Source organism: Excalfactoria chinensis, chromosome 11 (assembly GCF_039878825.1).
Source record: "Excalfactoria chinensis isolate bCotChi1 chromosome 11, bCotChi1.hap2, whole genome shotgun sequence".
NCBI lineage: Eukaryota > Metazoa > Chordata > Aves > Galliformes > Phasianidae > Excalfactoria > Excalfactoria chinensis.
The window spans coordinates 17,324,416-17,341,332 of NC_092835.1; the positions used below are offsets into that span (position 1 = coordinate 17,324,416).

The 16,917-nt window shown below is 52.0% G+C and overlaps 1 protein-coding gene and 2 non-coding genes across 3 annotated transcripts in view; 2 read left to right on the forward strand and 1 right to left on the reverse strand.

Moving 5' to 3' along the window:
* The first annotated feature begins 10 nt into the window (after positions 1-10).
* The window catches only part of VAC14 (VAC14 component of PIKFYVE complex), a 50,529-nt gene continuing 33,622 nt past the window's right edge, over positions 11-16,917 (forward strand). Inside the window, exons 1-10 of the mRNA XM_072346812.1 lie at positions 11-188; positions 2,831-2,981; positions 5,105-5,272; positions 5,905-5,967; positions 7,030-7,137; positions 7,956-8,065; positions 9,180-9,286; positions 10,013-10,147; positions 10,344-10,496; positions 12,298-12,358. Of these exons, the coding sequence (XP_072202913.1) occupies positions 85-188; positions 2,831-2,981; positions 5,105-5,272; positions 5,905-5,967; positions 7,030-7,137; positions 7,956-8,065; positions 9,180-9,286; positions 10,013-10,147; positions 10,344-10,496; positions 12,298-12,358 (1,160 nt within the window). The 5' untranslated portion in view covers positions 11-84. The remainder of the gene's footprint in view (positions 189-2,830; positions 2,982-5,104; positions 5,273-5,904; positions 5,968-7,029; positions 7,138-7,955; positions 8,066-9,179; positions 9,287-10,012; positions 10,148-10,343; positions 10,497-12,297; positions 12,359-16,917) is intronic.
* TRNAG-GCC (transfer RNA glycine (anticodon GCC)) lies at positions 2,549-2,619 on the reverse strand. The gene has a single exon. It is a non-coding gene; the product is annotated as a tRNA-Gly (tRNA).
* Positions 11,236-11,306, forward strand: TRNAG-GCC (transfer RNA glycine (anticodon GCC)). The gene has a single exon. It is a non-coding gene; the product is annotated as a tRNA-Gly (tRNA).

Consider the following 16,917-nt stretch of genomic DNA (forward strand, 5'->3'; position numbering starts at 1 on the left):
CGGGAGGGGAGATCACGTGATGCGGTCGGGCCGGCCGTGGCGGCGGGGTCGGGCGGTGATGGTGGAGGCGGTGCCGGCGGGGCCATGAACGCGGAGCGGGACCTGGCGCCGTTGGCGCCCAGCGTGGTGCGAGCGTTGAACGACAAGCTGTACGAGAAGAGGAAAGTGGCGGCCCTCGAGATCGAGAAGTGAGAGAGCGATGGGGGGAAAGCCGGGGGGTGAACGGGTAGGGCTGAGGGCCCGGAGCTGTGAGGGGGGCTGTGGGGAGGCCGCAGGCCCGGGAGGAACCGGCCTTCAAGTCGTCCGTCCCCGCAGCAGCCATGTGAAGGGCTGCGGGGCTGCGCTGCCGTGTCCCCGTCGGTTGTCTCAGTGCACCTTCCCATGTGTCTAACTCCCGTGCTGTCGCTGCGGGCACTCGGTGCCGCTCTGCTCGGTGCCGCTCTGCTCGGTGCCGCTCTGCTCGGTGCCGCTCTGCTCGGTGCCGCTCTGCTCGGTGCCGCTCTGCTCGGTGCCGCTCTGCTCGGTGCCGCTCTGCTCGGTGCCGCTCTGCTCGGTGCCGCTCTGCTCGGTGCCGTTGCATGGGAAGGACCTGCCCCCTTCCAGCACTGCCACACAGCTCAGCAGAACATCCCCATGGGGACAGCTCAGGAACTGAGTGTCCTGGTGGGCAGCAGGTTGACCGCGAGCCAGCAGTGAGCCCTTATGGACAGGAAGGCCAATGGTGCCCCAGGGTTGCAATGCACAGACCGTGGCCGGTAGGTGATGAGCTGCTCCTCCTTTCTTCTCTGCACTGGGAAGGGCACATCTGGAGCTCTGGGTCCAGTTCTGGGCTCCTCCGTTCAAGGCAGACAGGGAACTGCTGGAGGGAGTCCAGTGGGTGTCTGAAGAGATGATCAGGGCCTGGAGCATCTCCTATGTGAGGAAAGGCTGTTCAGCCTGGAGTGGAGATCTTATCAGTGCTTCTAAGTCTCTGAAGTGTTGAGACTGTAGTGGATGGGGCCAGGCTCTTCCCAGCAGAACAAGGAGCAACAATGGGCACAAACTAAGAACACAGTTCCTTGGAACATGAAGAACATCTTTGCTGTGAAGGTGAGGAGCACTGGAACAGACTGCCCAGAGAGGTGATGGAATCTTCTTCTCTGGAGATACTCAAGGCCTGTCTGGATGCTTTCCTCTGTAACCCACTGTAAGGAACCTGCTTTATCAGTGGGTTGGACTGGGGGATCTCCAGAGTTCCCTTCCAGTCCCTATGGTTCTGTGATTCTGTGAATCTGACCTGTTTTTCCCCAGTACTGTGTCTTCGTGGTTGGTTTATACCAACCAAAATCAGATTTGGGATCTGCTGATGGAGCTGGACACCCAAACTGGGAAGGCTATCAGAAGGACGAAGACAAAGCCCAACCCTTCCTACTGACACGTGGATTTAGCTTAACCTAAACTAGTCACAGAACAGCACTGTACACGTCATTGTTATGCCTACAGCATCCTGTGAGGAGGAACTTGCTCCCTCAGTGCAGGTACCTCCCAGCTCTCTGCCCCATAATGAGCAGCAGCTCCTGCTGTGTGCAGACTCCCTCACGCTGTGTACGTTGCTGTTCAGTGCCTCTTGCTTCCTTAGTTCACCCCGGAGCCCCTTAAACTCAGAGGGGTCATAAAGTCATAGAATGGCTGTGGGCACAGTTGCCAACCACTATATCAGACTGCCCACAGCCCCTGGCAGCCTGGCCTTAAATGCCTCCAGGGATGGGGCACCCACAGCTCTCTGGGCAGCCTGTTCCAGTGCATCTGAGTGAAAAACTTTCTCCTAATATCTGAATCTAACACCTGAATCTCCCCTGTCTCAGTTTAAAACCACTCCCCCTTGTCCTATCACTATCCACCTGCATAGAAAACCCCCTTCTGACTCCTGGGATATCAGGATTATTTTAACTTCAATCCAAAACCCCACTCTGTTCATTAAATCCGAGCTGGAAAGAGATTCCCTCTGTGCTCGCAGGGCTCAGTGCATGCTCCTGATGGTGCTGGGGTGGGACTGGGGGGCAGAGATGTGGCCTAGGATCAGCATTTTGTGAGAGTGGCTGTTAACAAATTCAGCTTCAGGTTGGAGAAGATTAGGGGGGCTTTGTGATGCCTCCAAGGAGAAAGAGGGCAGCAGCTCTGTTCACAGCAGGGTGAGAGGAGGCTGACACTCCTCACGTGGTGCCAATATCTCCTGTAATGATTTTGCCTCCGCTACACAGTAGGTGATGGGAGAGTGATGGCCAGCATGAGGTTTCCAAGCCCCTCGGTGCCTTCCTGGCTTCACGCAGCTGGGGCAGGGTTAATGCAGAGCTGAGGCTTGAAAGGGGGGCTGAGAGTAAGATACTGAGCATTGAGGTTGGCTAGGTTTGGTACAGCAGCAATAAAAAAGCAGATAGAGTTTGGTGCTGGAAATTTTTATGCCTTCATCACGGGTTGAAGTAAACAATCATTATTTAGGCTGAGATACTGAGGCTGCTGTCCTCATCCTGTATACAGAAACCAAGAGGGAAAAGAAAAATTGTTCTGCTGCATTGGCCGGGAATCGAACCCGGGCCTCCCGCGTGGCAGGCGAGAATTCTACCACTGAACCACCAATGCTCCAGCTGTGTACAGCTGCCTACACAGCTGTGTCATGGTTGCTTCTTTTGCCTCTCAGTCCCTTGGGAATGGAAGGAATCATCCTTGTGGCCTGGTTTCACTTACTCCTTTGTAGAAGCTGCTTTCTGGCAGCCACAGTGAGCTGAGCCCCCAGCCACTTGCATGAGGCAAAATCTGTGGCTTCCCTTGTGCTTTCCTCTTCTCTCCCCAGGCTGGTGCGAGAGTTTGTGGCTCAGAACAACACATCTCAAATCAAGCATGTGATCCTAATCCTGTCGCAGGAGTTTGCGCTCTCCCAACACCCCCACAGCCGGAAAGGGGGACTCATCGGCCTGGCTGCTTGCTCCATTGCCCTGGGCAAGGTAAGTGTGAGTGTTTTTTGGCTCCTTGTAGTGAGAGGAACTATGCTCCACGTGGGTCAGCGTTCCAGGGAAAGACTGGGGCTGGCTGCTCCTCAACTGAGTGGCTTCCCACGTTGCAGTGTGACACCAGGTTGTGAATGAGATTCCCTGGTGGACCCAGCCATGTGCTGTGAGCACTGGTGTGCTTTCTGGCCTGGGTCAAACCTTGGCAGCTCCCCAGCCTTGGTGTCAGTGCATCTGTGTTTCCAGCTGATGTGTTTTGACTGGGTGTTGCTGCTGAACTGAAAATAGGGCTGGGCTCAGCAGGTTGCAGCTGAGGTCTGGTCCTGTTTAAGAATCAGCCAAAGCCAGACTTTTCTGAAGTGCAGAAGCAGAATATACTGTCTGCTGACGGCTGGTGACATTGTCTCCATTTCTGTATGTGCAGCTGGTTACCCAGATGGCAGAAATTACGTTTGAGTTGGTATTAATGGAACTCACAAGAAGCTTAGGCCTTCCTTCCGAAGTTCACCACGCTCCAGCAGCACAGGCAGGGAAGTGTGGTTAAATTTCAGACAAAATCATGCCAGAGCTGTGGTCAAAGCAAGCAGACAGTGTGAGCTGTAAGGCTGTATTAGCCTAAGTTATAACTTCTTATCGATTTGGTAGAAGTTTTCCTTGCTGAAAGCATTAATCATTCAGTCCAGCTCTGGAGGTGTTACATGGATGCCCTTTGTGCTCCTTCTGCCGAAAGCTGACTGATTTCCATCCCAATTAAGGGCTTCCTCTCTTGCATACCTCTCATTAAAAGGAATAAGCTCAGTAAGTTACCTCTGGGGTTAGGCCAGAGCACACAGATCTCTGCTGAGGAGAGCAGGGACTCTGTGGACTCAGAGCTCCATTGGGCTTTTCAGTTAAACCACATGGGGTTCGTTTTGGAAAGTGCCTACAAGGGAAGGAGTCATTTGGGTTTGTAGTAGGGTGTATGTAAAGAAAGCACAGGGCTCAGGAAGAGCAGACTGTCTCTGTTAGAAGCACTGCAAGGTGTATTTTAATTTGGTTGATCTGCTTGTAATGAAAGTCACAACCAGTTGAAACGGACACTCTGAAGCCTGAAGTCTTTTAGATTAGCAGCCTTTAAGCTGATGGCCACATGCTCCTGAGCAATGCTTCTGAGCAATGCTCCTTTCGTCATCCTATTGTAAAAGTGCAGAGTCTCTTTGCACATCACCCCTCTCTTGGGTCAGCAGCGCTCTATTCTGCTGTCAGCCTATAAAGGGTCCCAGAGGTGTAGCTGGGAAGCTTTACCCTGCTTTGCCTTCTGGACATCGCTGGGGCAGTGCAGCTTGTGCTCTGGCGGATGGAGGAGTTGTGTTTGGTGGCCCTGAAGGACTCTGATAAAACTTAGAGCTAAACTCCTTAGTCTGCTGGTCTGCACGTTGTTGATTTTCTTGCCGTCTCCTTTGCTAGATGCTTGAGAAATGGCTGTCTGTTTGCCCTGTGTTTTGCCTTGCATGGCTCTTTCAGGAGGACAGACTTCAGCATGTAAAAGCATCAAGCATGCTCTCTGTAAGAGTGGAGCTTGACTGTCTGCTCTTGCCTGGAAATCATAGCTTCAGCTGTGTCCAGCTGAGCTCTATGAGCTGTAGCACCTGTGTTTAAGCAGCTGCACACACTAATGCTGCCTGTTTTCTGGTAGCCCAGGCCTTGGTGGAGTTGGTCTTTCTGGAGGTGATTTGGTGAGTGCTGGTTTTCTTTGTGAAGCCTCTGTTACCACATCCTTCCTGCTGCCCAGCTCCAGATGGTACAAAGAATAACCCAACAGATGTGGCTCTACTGAGTTGCTCCTCCTTCTGGGAGCTGTGTTGCTTTGCTCAGTTGTGAGGTTGTGGGTAGGGTTGGTCTGTTGCTCTCTGGTATTTGGGGTGTCCTGGAAACCTCAATGGCTTTGCACAGTAACCAGCACCTACAGCAGAGAGACGGTAGCAGCAAATAAAAATGGTAGTGATACTGGGCCAAGCATAGGCCATCATGGGCCTGAATTCTTGCACCGTGCCCTTGTGCTTTATTTCAGGACCAATGGCAGTGCCACCTCTGTCCTCTCCCCATGGTTCTCAACTCACCAGTCTCCTTCTGTCCATCAGGACTCTGGGCTCTACCTGAAGGAGCTGATTGAACCAGTGCTGACGTGTTTCAATGATGCTGATAGTCGACTGCGGTACTATGCTTGTGAGGCCCTCTATAACATTGTGAAGGTGGCCAGAGGCTCTGTCCTCCCGCACTTCAATGTGCTCTTTGATGGCCTCAGCAAGGTAAGAAGCTTCCTCTAAGACCCTGGGGTTTTTTCCTTTCCTTCACTGGAATGGTACATCTTGTTCCCTAGCACACTTCTTTCCAGGATCAAACAAACCAAATTGTCTGATACCATCTTTTTAAGGAAACTGGTCTGCTTTGGCCAGGCTTGTCTGAAGGACTACATAAAAATGTTTCTGCAGCAGCATGCAAGCCGTTGGTGTTGGGGATGCCAGAGTTCCCTGTAAGGTACCTTGTTCTTGGTTTCCACCTCCAAGATGCATATTTCTGCTCCTTATTCCGTGATGTAAGACACTGCAGAGTGGCTCTGCAGCACCACAGCTTTTTAGAGTCATGTAGGGTCAAAACCACATCTACATACACTTGTCTGTGCAGCTTATCACTGCAAACTCATTTTTGTCTGCCACGATGTGGGCGCTGACACATGGAAACCTTCCTGGCGTGGGAAGGTGATAGGTGCTTGATATCCCTCTAAGGAAGTCTCTCTGGAGAACTTGTTGGAGCCTAATGATGAGTCAGGGATTAAGAGTTCTCTGTGCGCATCCTATGAACATCCTGGGAGCTCCACTGCAGAGGTGGGAAAAGGCTTGGGACCTGCTGTTATAATGGCTTTTGTTTCTGTTCTTTACAGCTGGCTGCTGATCCTGACCCAAATGTCAAAAGTGGCTCGGAGCTCCTAGATCGACTTCTCAAGGTGTGTTTCCCCTTCTAGCTGAGAATCCTTGGTGCAGGAGGCAAGAGTGGTAGGCAGCTTTAACATGCCTTCGTGCTGCCTGACTTGTCATGGAGACATGCTGGTCTAGCAGGCTGCACCTGCTAAAACCATCCCAATTGTGATCCTGAGGCTTCTGCCAAAGTCGTTATTTCTGACACTGGTTGTAGCTTGATAAACTGAGAATCTGGTAGCTGGTTTGAGGAGCTTGTAGATTCCTGCAATGCAAAATGAATGTTTAGTTCTTGGGAGCCATGTCTCTGGGGAAGCAAGGATTTAGTCTGAGGGAAGTTGCACCTCTGTCCTGGACAGCAGGAGGGCTGCTCGTCTAATTTTCTTCCTTTCTCCTGTGCCTAAATGAGGAACAAAGAGAGATGAAGATCAGAGCTGCTGCTCCCAGGGCAGGGGCACTTGGTTCCTCTTCCTGTTCTGTCTGCTGGGGAGCTTTTACTTCTGCAGACTACACAGTTCCACTTGGAGTGAAGTAGCTCCCTGCCAGGTCATGCTCCCTCTCCTCATTAGCACACCAGTTAGTGCAGTCTCTATATTCCCTGTTTTAGTCCTTCCTGCTGGGAGCCTGCAGTGCAGAGGGGATCTGCTCCACTGCTTCGGTATAAGGGACTTTGTTGTGCAGCAAAATCTGTCAAGCATATAGGAAGAGCTCTAAGAGAAAGGCAGGGTACTCTCCAGTCACTGACACATATGATTACATCAAAGTTGCTCGCTCATGTGTGCGATGCACCAATGAGGCATGAATCAGAGAAGATCCCACCCTCCCCCTGTTCAGCCAGGCAGTAGGAGCCTTCCTCGGTGCATCCAGCACACAGTTATTTACTGACCCAGGGGGAATTCCTGCCTCATCACCCGAACAAACCATACGATTCTTTCTCCCAGGAGGCAGGAGAACTCACTGCTCTCTGACAGAGCCGCTTGTCAGTATCTTGTGATCCTTATCCTGTCATGTGCCTTAAAAAGGACTGGGTGGGGGCAGAATGTGCTGGGCGCTGGGCTTACCTTCTGACACACTCTGCTTGGGTTGTACAGGACATCGTGACAGAGAGTAACCAGTTTGACTTGGTAGGCTTCATCCCACTGCTGCGCGAGAGGATTTACTCCAACAACCAATATGCCCGTCAGTTTATCATATCCTGGGTAGGTACACATGGAACCACTGCTGCTTGTCGGCATCCCATGCCTGGGCAAACAGCAGATGTCCACAGTGATGTGTGAACCCAGGGACCTGAGTTTGCTCAGGCTTTATTTTAAGTCAGCAACTTCTGCTTCCTTAAAATGCCAGCTCCCAGTCACGTCACTGTTGCAGTCACACATACATACGTGGTGGTGCACTTCTGCCACTGTGGTTCACAGCTTTGCACAGCAAGTTAGAAAATACAGTCCAAGCATTGCTTGTATGAATAAATGGATCATGAGCTAGAGGTTACAATCTCCCAAGGGACAACAGCTTACTGTTTGCTTTCCAAATGCAAGTTTAAGGGACCCCTGCAAACCCAGAAGTGATGGAGAGATGTTGCTGGCCAGGAAGCAAGTGATCTCAATTCACTTTCTGATTTCTGTGCAAGGCAGAAGCTGTTAATATCTGACCAGGGCCTTGAGGGGGAGGATGGGGAGATGTGCCTCAGGACTCTCTATTTCAGCCATGCTGTTTGTCGTTGCACATCTGCTTGCTGGCATTTTGGCAGTTGTTTGTGATCCCTGCTTTTAGGGAGCTGTGATTGGAAATGCAGCAGTGCTGCAGTCTGATCCCTTGCCTCCTTTGCTAGCCCAGCTTTCTGAGATGGGCAGCTCCATCCTATCCTCTTGTCCTTCCCTCCCTGTCTCACACAGGCAGCAATTCTCCCCTCCTTCCTGTAGCTCAGCATCCCTCAGTACTGCACCAGATTTGTGCCGGTGATGTTAGATGGCTTCTCCAAAACTCACCCGTCTTCTTTCTTGTACCTTCCCCGAGCTAGATCCTGGTCTTAGAGTCTGTGCCCGACATCAACCTTTTGGATTACCTGCCAGAAATCCTGGATGGTCTCTTCCAGATCCTGGGAGACAACAGTAAAGAGATACGGAAAATGTGAGTGTGGAGGCTGGCTGGGGGCCAGGTCTGTGCTTTGCTCTGGAGCCGGCACGTTTCCCTGCAACAGGCTCATGCATTGTGTTAGTCACCCACTTCATTTGTTTGCAGTTCTACATAACTGTAGTTAAACGACACGTTCACAGCGCGAGATGAGCAACCTTAGCTGGCTTATTTGGTGGATCAAAGTGTCCTTGGCCAAGGCCTCCCTTCCCCAGGTTGTTGTGGCTGCAGTGGCTGCGGGGGACATTGTGATGTGTTTGTGCTGTGGTACAAACTGTTCTTGCTCAGCGCATCCGTTACCTCCTCAGCCTCTGTGCATGGCGTCTTAAAAGGGATGCTCATTTGTGCTTCTAGGGTAGGAGATTTGCAAGAAGCCTCTCAGTGAGGTTCAGCACCAACCCCAAGTCTCCTGGGTGCAGAGAGTAAGCAAGCACTGAGAGCTGGCCTTTCAGATCCATTGCTAAGACTCAGGTTGGAGAAGCATTTTGAAACAGAGGAGTGGCTGGATGTTCTCAGTGAGTTCAGAGGATCTTAGCTCTTGCAATTAAAGCAAGTGACTGGACCTGTTTGATATGGCATAAGTAAGTGCTGAGACAAGCCTGGCTCTTTCCCACTGCCAGGCCCTATCATACTTTGTTTCCCAGGGCATACATATTGAGGAACAAGTACTGAAAGCTTTGAGGATCTGCCCTTCCATCTCACCCTTACCCTTGTTCCCCTTTGTGCTCCCCATCCCAAACATGTGCTCATTTTCAGAAGGGAAGATATGTAGGTCTTCCATTGCCTCCATCTTCCTTGGTGTGTGTGTGTATGTGGTAGGGTAAATTTGGACCCAAAACAGAGTGGGTGCACAGGGGTCTGTGCCCCATATCTTGATTTTACTCCACAGTCTGTCCCTGGAGCAGATAAGAGAGCTTGTCTGTTACCTTGGGATGGGTTTGTATTTGTTGTGGGTGCCAACGTGCCATATTGGAGTCTGCAGCCTTTGATGTGGGGCTGAGTAGATGTATATAAGTGCCATGCCATGCATGTTCTCACTGTGTGAGTGCAGGAGGCTGTTCACTGACTTGTTTGGTGGCAGAAGAGTGTTTACCTGTCTGTCTGCCTTCAGGTGTGAGGTGGCTCTTGGGGAGTTTCTCAAGGAGATCAAGAAGAATCCCTCTAGTGTCAAGTTTGCAGAAATGGCCAATATCCTGGTGATCCACTGCCAGGCTGCAGGTGAGTGTTCAGTGCTAAGCTGGCAAGAGCTGGAGCTTAGCTTTGGGTCTGCAGTGCCAACCCATTGATTCAAGCTCAGGGTGTTCCTGTTTACCAGCCATATTATACCACCTCACACCCTTGCCCTTTCTTTGCTATTGTGCATGAAAAGCCTGCTAAAAAAAGGGTGAGCAGGTAGCTCTCTCAGGAGATCTGTCTTTGTGTGATGCTTTGGAGCAGTTCTCCCATGGCTTGCACTACCACTTTTTCTACCTCAAATATAGAACAGGTGTCATCACAAGTGTACAGTAGTGGTGGTGCCTGAAAGTTAAATAACGGGCTGTGGGTGACACCTGTGGTTATCCGGTACATCTGGAAAGGTTTTCATGGGGACTTGTTTTGAGAAAGATCCTGAGGTGGTACTTGTTACATTGACAGGACAGCTTGATGAGCCTGACACTTTGTGTCAGTGCTGCACCATAGGGTCTGCTGTGTATGCAGTGATACAACTGCATACAGCTGCAGTTGATTGTCCTTTCCGAGAAGGATATCTTGCTTGTCCAGCAGCTTGGCAAGCTCCTGTGTGATCCCATACTAGAGTCTGTCCAGATTAGAGACTCTGGTTGAAGAAGAGGCCCTTCCCTTTGAGCCCTGCTGAAGTCCAATCAGCTCTGTGGTTGCAAGCAGTTCTTATCCTGTAGAGTTTACTGTCACTGCCCTCACCTCTGCTCATCCCGTGTCCTCCAGACGACCTGATCCAGCTGACTGCCATGTGCTGGATGAGGGAGTTCATCCAGCTGGCTGGCCGAGTGATGCTGCCTTACTCCTCTGGGATCCTGACTGCTGTCCTGCCGTGTCTCTCCTACGATGATCGCAAGAAGAGTATCCTTGTAACTGAGCTGCTCCCAGAGAAGGCCGGGGGAGTCCTGTCCCCTGAGTGCTAAAAGCCACCCCAGCCATTTGGATATGAAGGGAGCCGAGGCAGCTGTGGTTGGGCTGTGATGGCTTCTCTGTGGCTGGCCAGGTATGGCACCTAGCATGCATGAGACTGCGTGTTCCTTACACTGCCTCCACTCAGACATCAAAGAGGTGGCAAACGTGTGCAACCAGAGTCTGATGAAGCTTGTCATCCCAGAGGACGACGAGATGGATGAGGCCAAGCAGTCAATAACCCTGTCTGCAGAACCCAACCCGGAGGAGCCCATCACCAAGCCAGAGGCAGCGTCCAGTGGTGAGTCCCTGCTGGCCTGGGTCATGGAGAGATAGTGAAGGTTGGGGAAAGGTCTTGAGAAGGTCTTAAGTTGGTTTGGTTGCCTGTGGCAGAGAACCTCTGCACTTTCCATGAGCCCTGGAGTTCTGTTTCACAGCTGATCCTCTGCTGAGACACACACACACTTGGTGCCGCCTGCAGAGTGGGACCCTGATCCAACCTGCAGCCCAGGCAGTGCTGCATGGTCTGGTGAACATCCCAGCACATTTCACATCACCATGGTCATTAGGTTGTGATGGGGGCTTGGAAGAGTAGTCAAGTGGGAAGAAACAAGACAGATAAGGTTTTGGGGGTACTGATAAGGTTTTGGGGGTACTGATACCCACAGACAGCAGTGCCTTTAACCTTCCAGCATCCTCTCAACAGATGCCATTGTCCCTGGATGACTAAAGCTACCTCTGACACAACTGTGTTAGCCGGGCACATGAAATACATGTAACGTGGGCTTATTCTTCTTCTGGGGTCGCATGTTCAGCCCAGTGCTTCCCTGTAGCATTGCCCACAAACACCGCTTGAAAAATCCTGCTGGAGGAGGGAACTGAGAGGGTGAAAATGAAAAGGCAGAAGGGTTTTCTTGTGCAGCAGCAGCCAGGTGGGAGGTGAGGAGGCGTGCAGCAGCCTGGGGCAGCAGGGCTGCACCGTCAGCACACACAGCTGGGATGAGCAGCACAGCCAGCAGGCGCAGGGAGCAACCAGTGCAGCATTGGTGGTTCAGTGGTAGAATTCTCGCCTGCCACGCGGGAGGCCCGGGTTCGATTCCCGGCCAATGCAGCAGCTTTTTGGAAGGGATGGAGGGGAAAAATGTAATGCCTTGTTGGAGCAGCAAAACTATTTTCCTTTTCTTCCCCGATTATCATAAGATAATTTTTGGTTAAAATGTCAATTAAAAGTGTGGTTGCTTTAATACTTACCCCTTTGTGTAGATGATAGCGCACCTACGAGCAGGCAGGATCAGGGTGATGCTTTTACTGCTGAAAGTCTCTTCTTTGCTCCCTTTGTGCTGATGTGGCAGTTCTGCTGTGTGCAAGTAGAGGCAGCTGGCAATAGGGGGCATAAGGAGCCAACTTCATCTTTTTATGCTTTGCCACTGTGCTTGTGAGACCCAGGTTCAAACTGTGTCCAGCACGGGCTCCTTGACTTGCTCAGCAGTCCTGCACAGCTTGAGCTCTCTAAAAATCTCAGCAGCCCTTTGCTGTAAGATTGCTTCAGTGGGGCTCAGCCAAGCTGTGCACTTGATTTAAAGCGGCTCTGCAGGGACCTGTCTGGTATGGAGCAGAGGCTGGAAAGCTGCTTGAGTTTATTGCTTTCCATATGGAGCCACAGCATGGGACAGCTGGCCAGGTGAGGATGGCCCAGTGCTCAGCCCTTCCTGTGCTGATGTGCTGTCCTGTGGCCATTGAAATCTGGACTTCGGGAGGCAGCTCTCGCTTGTTACAATTATATGTGTGTCTTGTAATTTGAGCAGCATAGCACAGAGTTCCTGGCTGTCTGAGCACATTGGGGGGTCCTCCACCAATTAGGAAGAGGGAGGCCCAGAGGCACAGGTCTGAAGATATGCAGCCTGCGTTTTACCTGGTGGTGGTTGTACCGTACTAGCTTTGTGCACAAGCTTAATGATGAGTGTGAAGTGCTCGCTGCAGGGAAAAGGGATCCTCAGGGCCCTGAAACAATGACAGGAGGTGCCTGCAGAAGGCCATGCCACTCCTGCTGTCTGCCTTCCCTGTCATCCCACTCACCGTGTCTCCTTTCTGTCTTCCTGCAGGCTCTCTGGAAGCATCTGGTGACTCCAACGTGAGTAACGCCAGTGTCTGCACAGTAACCAGGTAGGGGCTGGTTGTTGCAAACTGTGAGTGATGGATGCTGGCAAAGCTGTGGGAAGCGTGATGTGGGTTGGAAACCAAATGGGGTCTCAGATTGCAGTGGGATGCATGACAGAGGGTGCATTTGCACCTCAGTGCCTTGTCTCAGTGATAAATTCATGGGATTGTTTGATTTGGAAGGGACCTTCAAAGGCCATCTGGTCTGACTCCTCTGCAGTGAGCAGAGGCACCTACAGCTCCATCAGGTACTTAGAGCCCCATCCAGCCTGACCTTGAATAGTTTTAGAGATGAGGCATCCACCGCTTCTCTGGGTAACCTGTTTCAGTACTTCGGTCCTCTCAAAGGAAGGTATTGCCCCCTCAAGAGACATTGCAGAGCTCTTGGGAAGGCAGTGAGTTTCTGTGCACTCAGGGTTCTGCACCTCTTCTGTATTCAAGCCACTCTAGCTGGAGATCCCCACTAAAAGAAGGGTTAAGGAAGGGAGAATGTGGGTGTTGGTTTTGGTTAGTGGCTTTTCTAGCTTGACCGCAGTAGCAGACACTTGGTTCCCTCCTGCCTATGCAAGGAGCTAATCTCATGTGAAGGCATCAATCTCACGTGAAGAAAAGGGACACAAACCATCTGGAGCCAGTGGAAGAGCTTAAAATTCAGCTTCGTGCTTCTGCAGCACTGCAGTCCTGGCAGCCCACCACAGTACGGTGCTGTAGGGCAGGCATTGAGGCATGGCTCAGGGCTTGCTGCCCAGCTCCAGCTGCCTGAGGGATGAGGTGTCCTTGCAGCCCCTGCCACCAGTCTGTCCCCCTGCCAGCCTTGTGTGGCATCCATCAGGCCCACGTCTGCAGATTGCTGCTTCATACCCAGCATGATCGCTCCCAAAATCTCATCTAAATCATCTCCCTTGCAAATACCTTTCTTTCCATCCAGCTGCCAGGGGATTTAGTAGCAAACCCATCTGCTTTTAGAACCATCTTTCTTTTCCTCCTGCTGCCTGCAGTACCCTTCCAAAGAGATCATTATTTGCCATGCTTCTATTGTGCTCACGCATATATTTATACCTCGTTGTGATCCTCAAAATAGCATTCATTACCCTGGCTGCATCCTGCCAGCAGCCTGACATGTGATACCCATCGTAACATCCCTGAGCACTGTCAGCTTTTCAGACTTGATTTTCTGTATCTCTCCATTCCCTTTTTGCACTCCTGCAAAGCCCATCTACTCCCTCTCCTTAATGACGCCCTTGGTTGTTTTCCTCCTACCAAAGCATAGATTGTTTCCATTTGTCTCTAGATTTCATTCTATGGCTCTTCAGTGATTTCCCCCCCACTTCCCTGTGCTGGCTGCATCCTGGCCCTGCTCTTTGCCAGCCTCCCACACGCATGGCTGCAGACTCAGCCCGTAAAGTTTAGCAGGTGCTGGAGTGGGTGTACGTCAGGCTGAAGCTGGAAAGAGAGGAGAGAAAATGAGGCACTAAGTCAAAGGGATACGTGATAACTGCATCTCTGTCCTGAAGAGCTTGCATCTTGGGGGGGGGGAAGAGAGTGAAGGCAGCGAGACTGAGCTCAGTGGGATGTGTTGGGGATGCTGTTGTCTCTACATCCCACACTTGGTGGTGCATGTCCATTGGTCCTGCCAGCTGCCCCATGCAACAATGAGAGCTCACTTTGGAGCACTGTAGACAAGAGAGTGTGGAGGCCTGGGTTTGCAGAGAAATTTCTTGAGGTCTCTCAGGCCCTTTGGAATGGGAGGTGCCAGGTTTTGTTGTGGAGTTTACCTGCCTGGCTGACCATTTCCCCATGCTGTGTGATCACCACGCTGGCTGCCATCAGGACCTGAAGCATTTTCCCCATGGCTCTCATTATGGGGTGCTGGTATAGAGCTGGGTGGGCTGTTTGTGGCCGTGCCCATCATTCTGCATATCCACTTGGGTGGCTGCAATGCAGGAGTTCTGTTCTGCTGGAAAATTGTCTCTTAAGAACATAGACAGCTGAATTGCACCTCTGATGCTGGCAGAGCACAGTAGCTGGCATAGCAGCAGCACAGACCTCTGCACCATGAGATGCCGTGCTGGGAGGGCAGCAGGAGGCAGCTGCAGCCATAACTCCCACTGGGGAGCAGGCAGCTGCCTGCACACCGAGTGCCCACTGGGTGTCAAGGCAGGACTGCAGGAAACCATTCCGTTGCCATTTAAAGCTGGGAAACCTGCGGACAGAGGAAGTTGCAGCTGCCTTTTAAGATGAAATCACTCTGTGCTTGTGTTTTTGTTCATTCCCTCTGCTTCCCCCGATCTCCCCCTGAGAGCAAGGGATGAAGCAAGATCCTGCGCCAGCACCCGGCTCTCACGCCCCTTCCCCTGCCCTCCCCATGCAGACGCCTGCAAAAGGATAACACTGCAGCAGCAGTGAGAGGAGGAGGACCTCGTTCAGCAGGGGCAGAGAAGAGGGGAACACTGAAGGCATTGCGTGAAGACGCAGTCCAAGCAGATGACGAGGTCTGAATGCTCCATAGATGGATTCTGGGCACGTTCCTGGGGCCACAAAGTGACCACCCCCCCTCCTAAAATGTGCTGAAGGCAGTCCAAAATGCTTCCATGGCAATCACCGGCTTCACTTGGAACTTGCAGAGAGCATTTACTTGGAAGTAAGGACCGTGTCTGTTCTGAGACAGGGACTGCAGGGACCTCGGGACTCCCCAGGAAAGCAGAACTCCTGCGTTCAGCTTCTACAGAAGAGATGACACAAAGTTTCAGAGATACTGAAGCCTTTCCATGGCCCAGCTGACGCTGCTGCCCCTGCCGTTGTGAATTTGAGCCGAGATCATGAAGGAGAAGTAGAATTGTGACTGCTGGAGCGGAGCCCTGATTTCCCTCCTGGAGTGTGAGCTGCTGAAAGAGAAGCAGACATCTGTCCTGCATCTCTGGACCAGCGTGGCTGGAAGGCATTTTCTAGGCTCTTGGAGATGCCTAACTGCATCAACAAGGCTTGAAGGCTTGAGAACACCTCCCAGCCATCCTGCTGGGCTGTCGGTTAAGTCTCAGCAGGGTTAGTTACACAGGTATTAAGCTGGTGCCAGGACACCAAACTATTGGTCAGGAAGGGTTGCTTCCTTCTCAATCTTCCAGGCCTGGTGACCTCGGGACGCTGTTCCAGATTGCCTCTGGCAGCCCATGGCCGTGGTGTGACGTCCCTCATGGGCAGGGCTGGCAGTCCTGAGCCATGAGGACAATCATTGTGGCCCCAGGGACAGGAGCACTGTCTTCTCCAGTACAACCAGATGTCATTCATCCTCTGCAGAGAGGGCACACTGCTGCCACGTGGCTCAGCTGTGTTTATATCAGGCAACTGGAAGAATGGTTGTTAGGGCTTAGTAGGAAGCTGAAATTGCAGCATTTGGCTCCAAAGTGCCTTGTTGGGGAGGTTCCTCCTGAGCTTCCTCTGCGGTTTGGAGCAGGAGATGGTGCAGGATGGCTGCCCTGCTCCTGCGTGTCGTGGAGGGATGAGGTGGGCTGTGCTCTGCCCTTTGCTGACCAGGGGACCTCGAGCATGCTACCTCATCCTCTGCCCTGGTGCCTGCAGCTCATTGCACTGGGTTGCTCTGCTAAATTCAAGCCTTGTAGCTGGGAGAGCAGTTTGTGCTCCTCCAGCACTCGGAGATCACAGCAAGCAGGAGGAAGCCAAGAGCATCCGAATAGGAGTGATAGAGGATGAACAAGCGACAGCTTGTGGGACAGAGAGCAGAAAGGAGCTATTTACCTCCTGGCCACTAGCTTAGGCCAGTTCAGCAGCACAGCTGCCAGCCCATATGGGATATGCCCTTGTGACCTGGACCACAATGAAAGAACCTGGATATTTCCACCCTTGGCAATGCAGCTTGCTGAGCCCGCTTAAAGGCTAGAGCCTGGCCTGGACCTTAACCTTGTCTGAAAATGGGGTCAGGAAAGCAGCTGGGCTGGGCAAGAGGCCAGGAGGGAGATGACAGCTCAGAGATTGGCAGTGAAAAGGAACGACTGAGGAGAAAGATGGCAGAAGCCCATGAAGAAAAGGAAGAACTGAGAAAATGAGTCGATAAGGGAAATGGGGTGAAAAGCATTGAATGCACTTGGAAAGTGGGAAGCATTCCCATGCTGGAGGATGCCTTGTGAAATGGCAAGATCACGTGCTGGGGGGGAGGTTCAGCTTCCTCGGCCACTGTTTAGCTTCAGCAAAAGGTCCCAGTATCCAGAGGCAAGAGCCTGGTGCAGCTCCCACCATTGCTCAATCCTCCAGAAAAACTGCTTGCTGCAGCACATGGACCGTGGAGGAGGTGCCAGGGCTGCACAGTGGAGAAGAATCTAGGGTAGTGGGTTAGATGGAAGCAATCACATCTGACATCTGCCCTGGCACAGCTGTCGACACTGGGAGCCTGCATATCAGCCCGAGAGGATCGCATTAAAGCAATGCCATTACCCTCGCTCCCAAGCTCCTGCTCTGGGCTGCCTGGGGATTAGGGAGAGCTGGGATGCACAGCGAGCTGTGAGCATGCTTCAGAGCAGCAGCAATGCTCACTGTGTGTAAGCAGTGCCCTC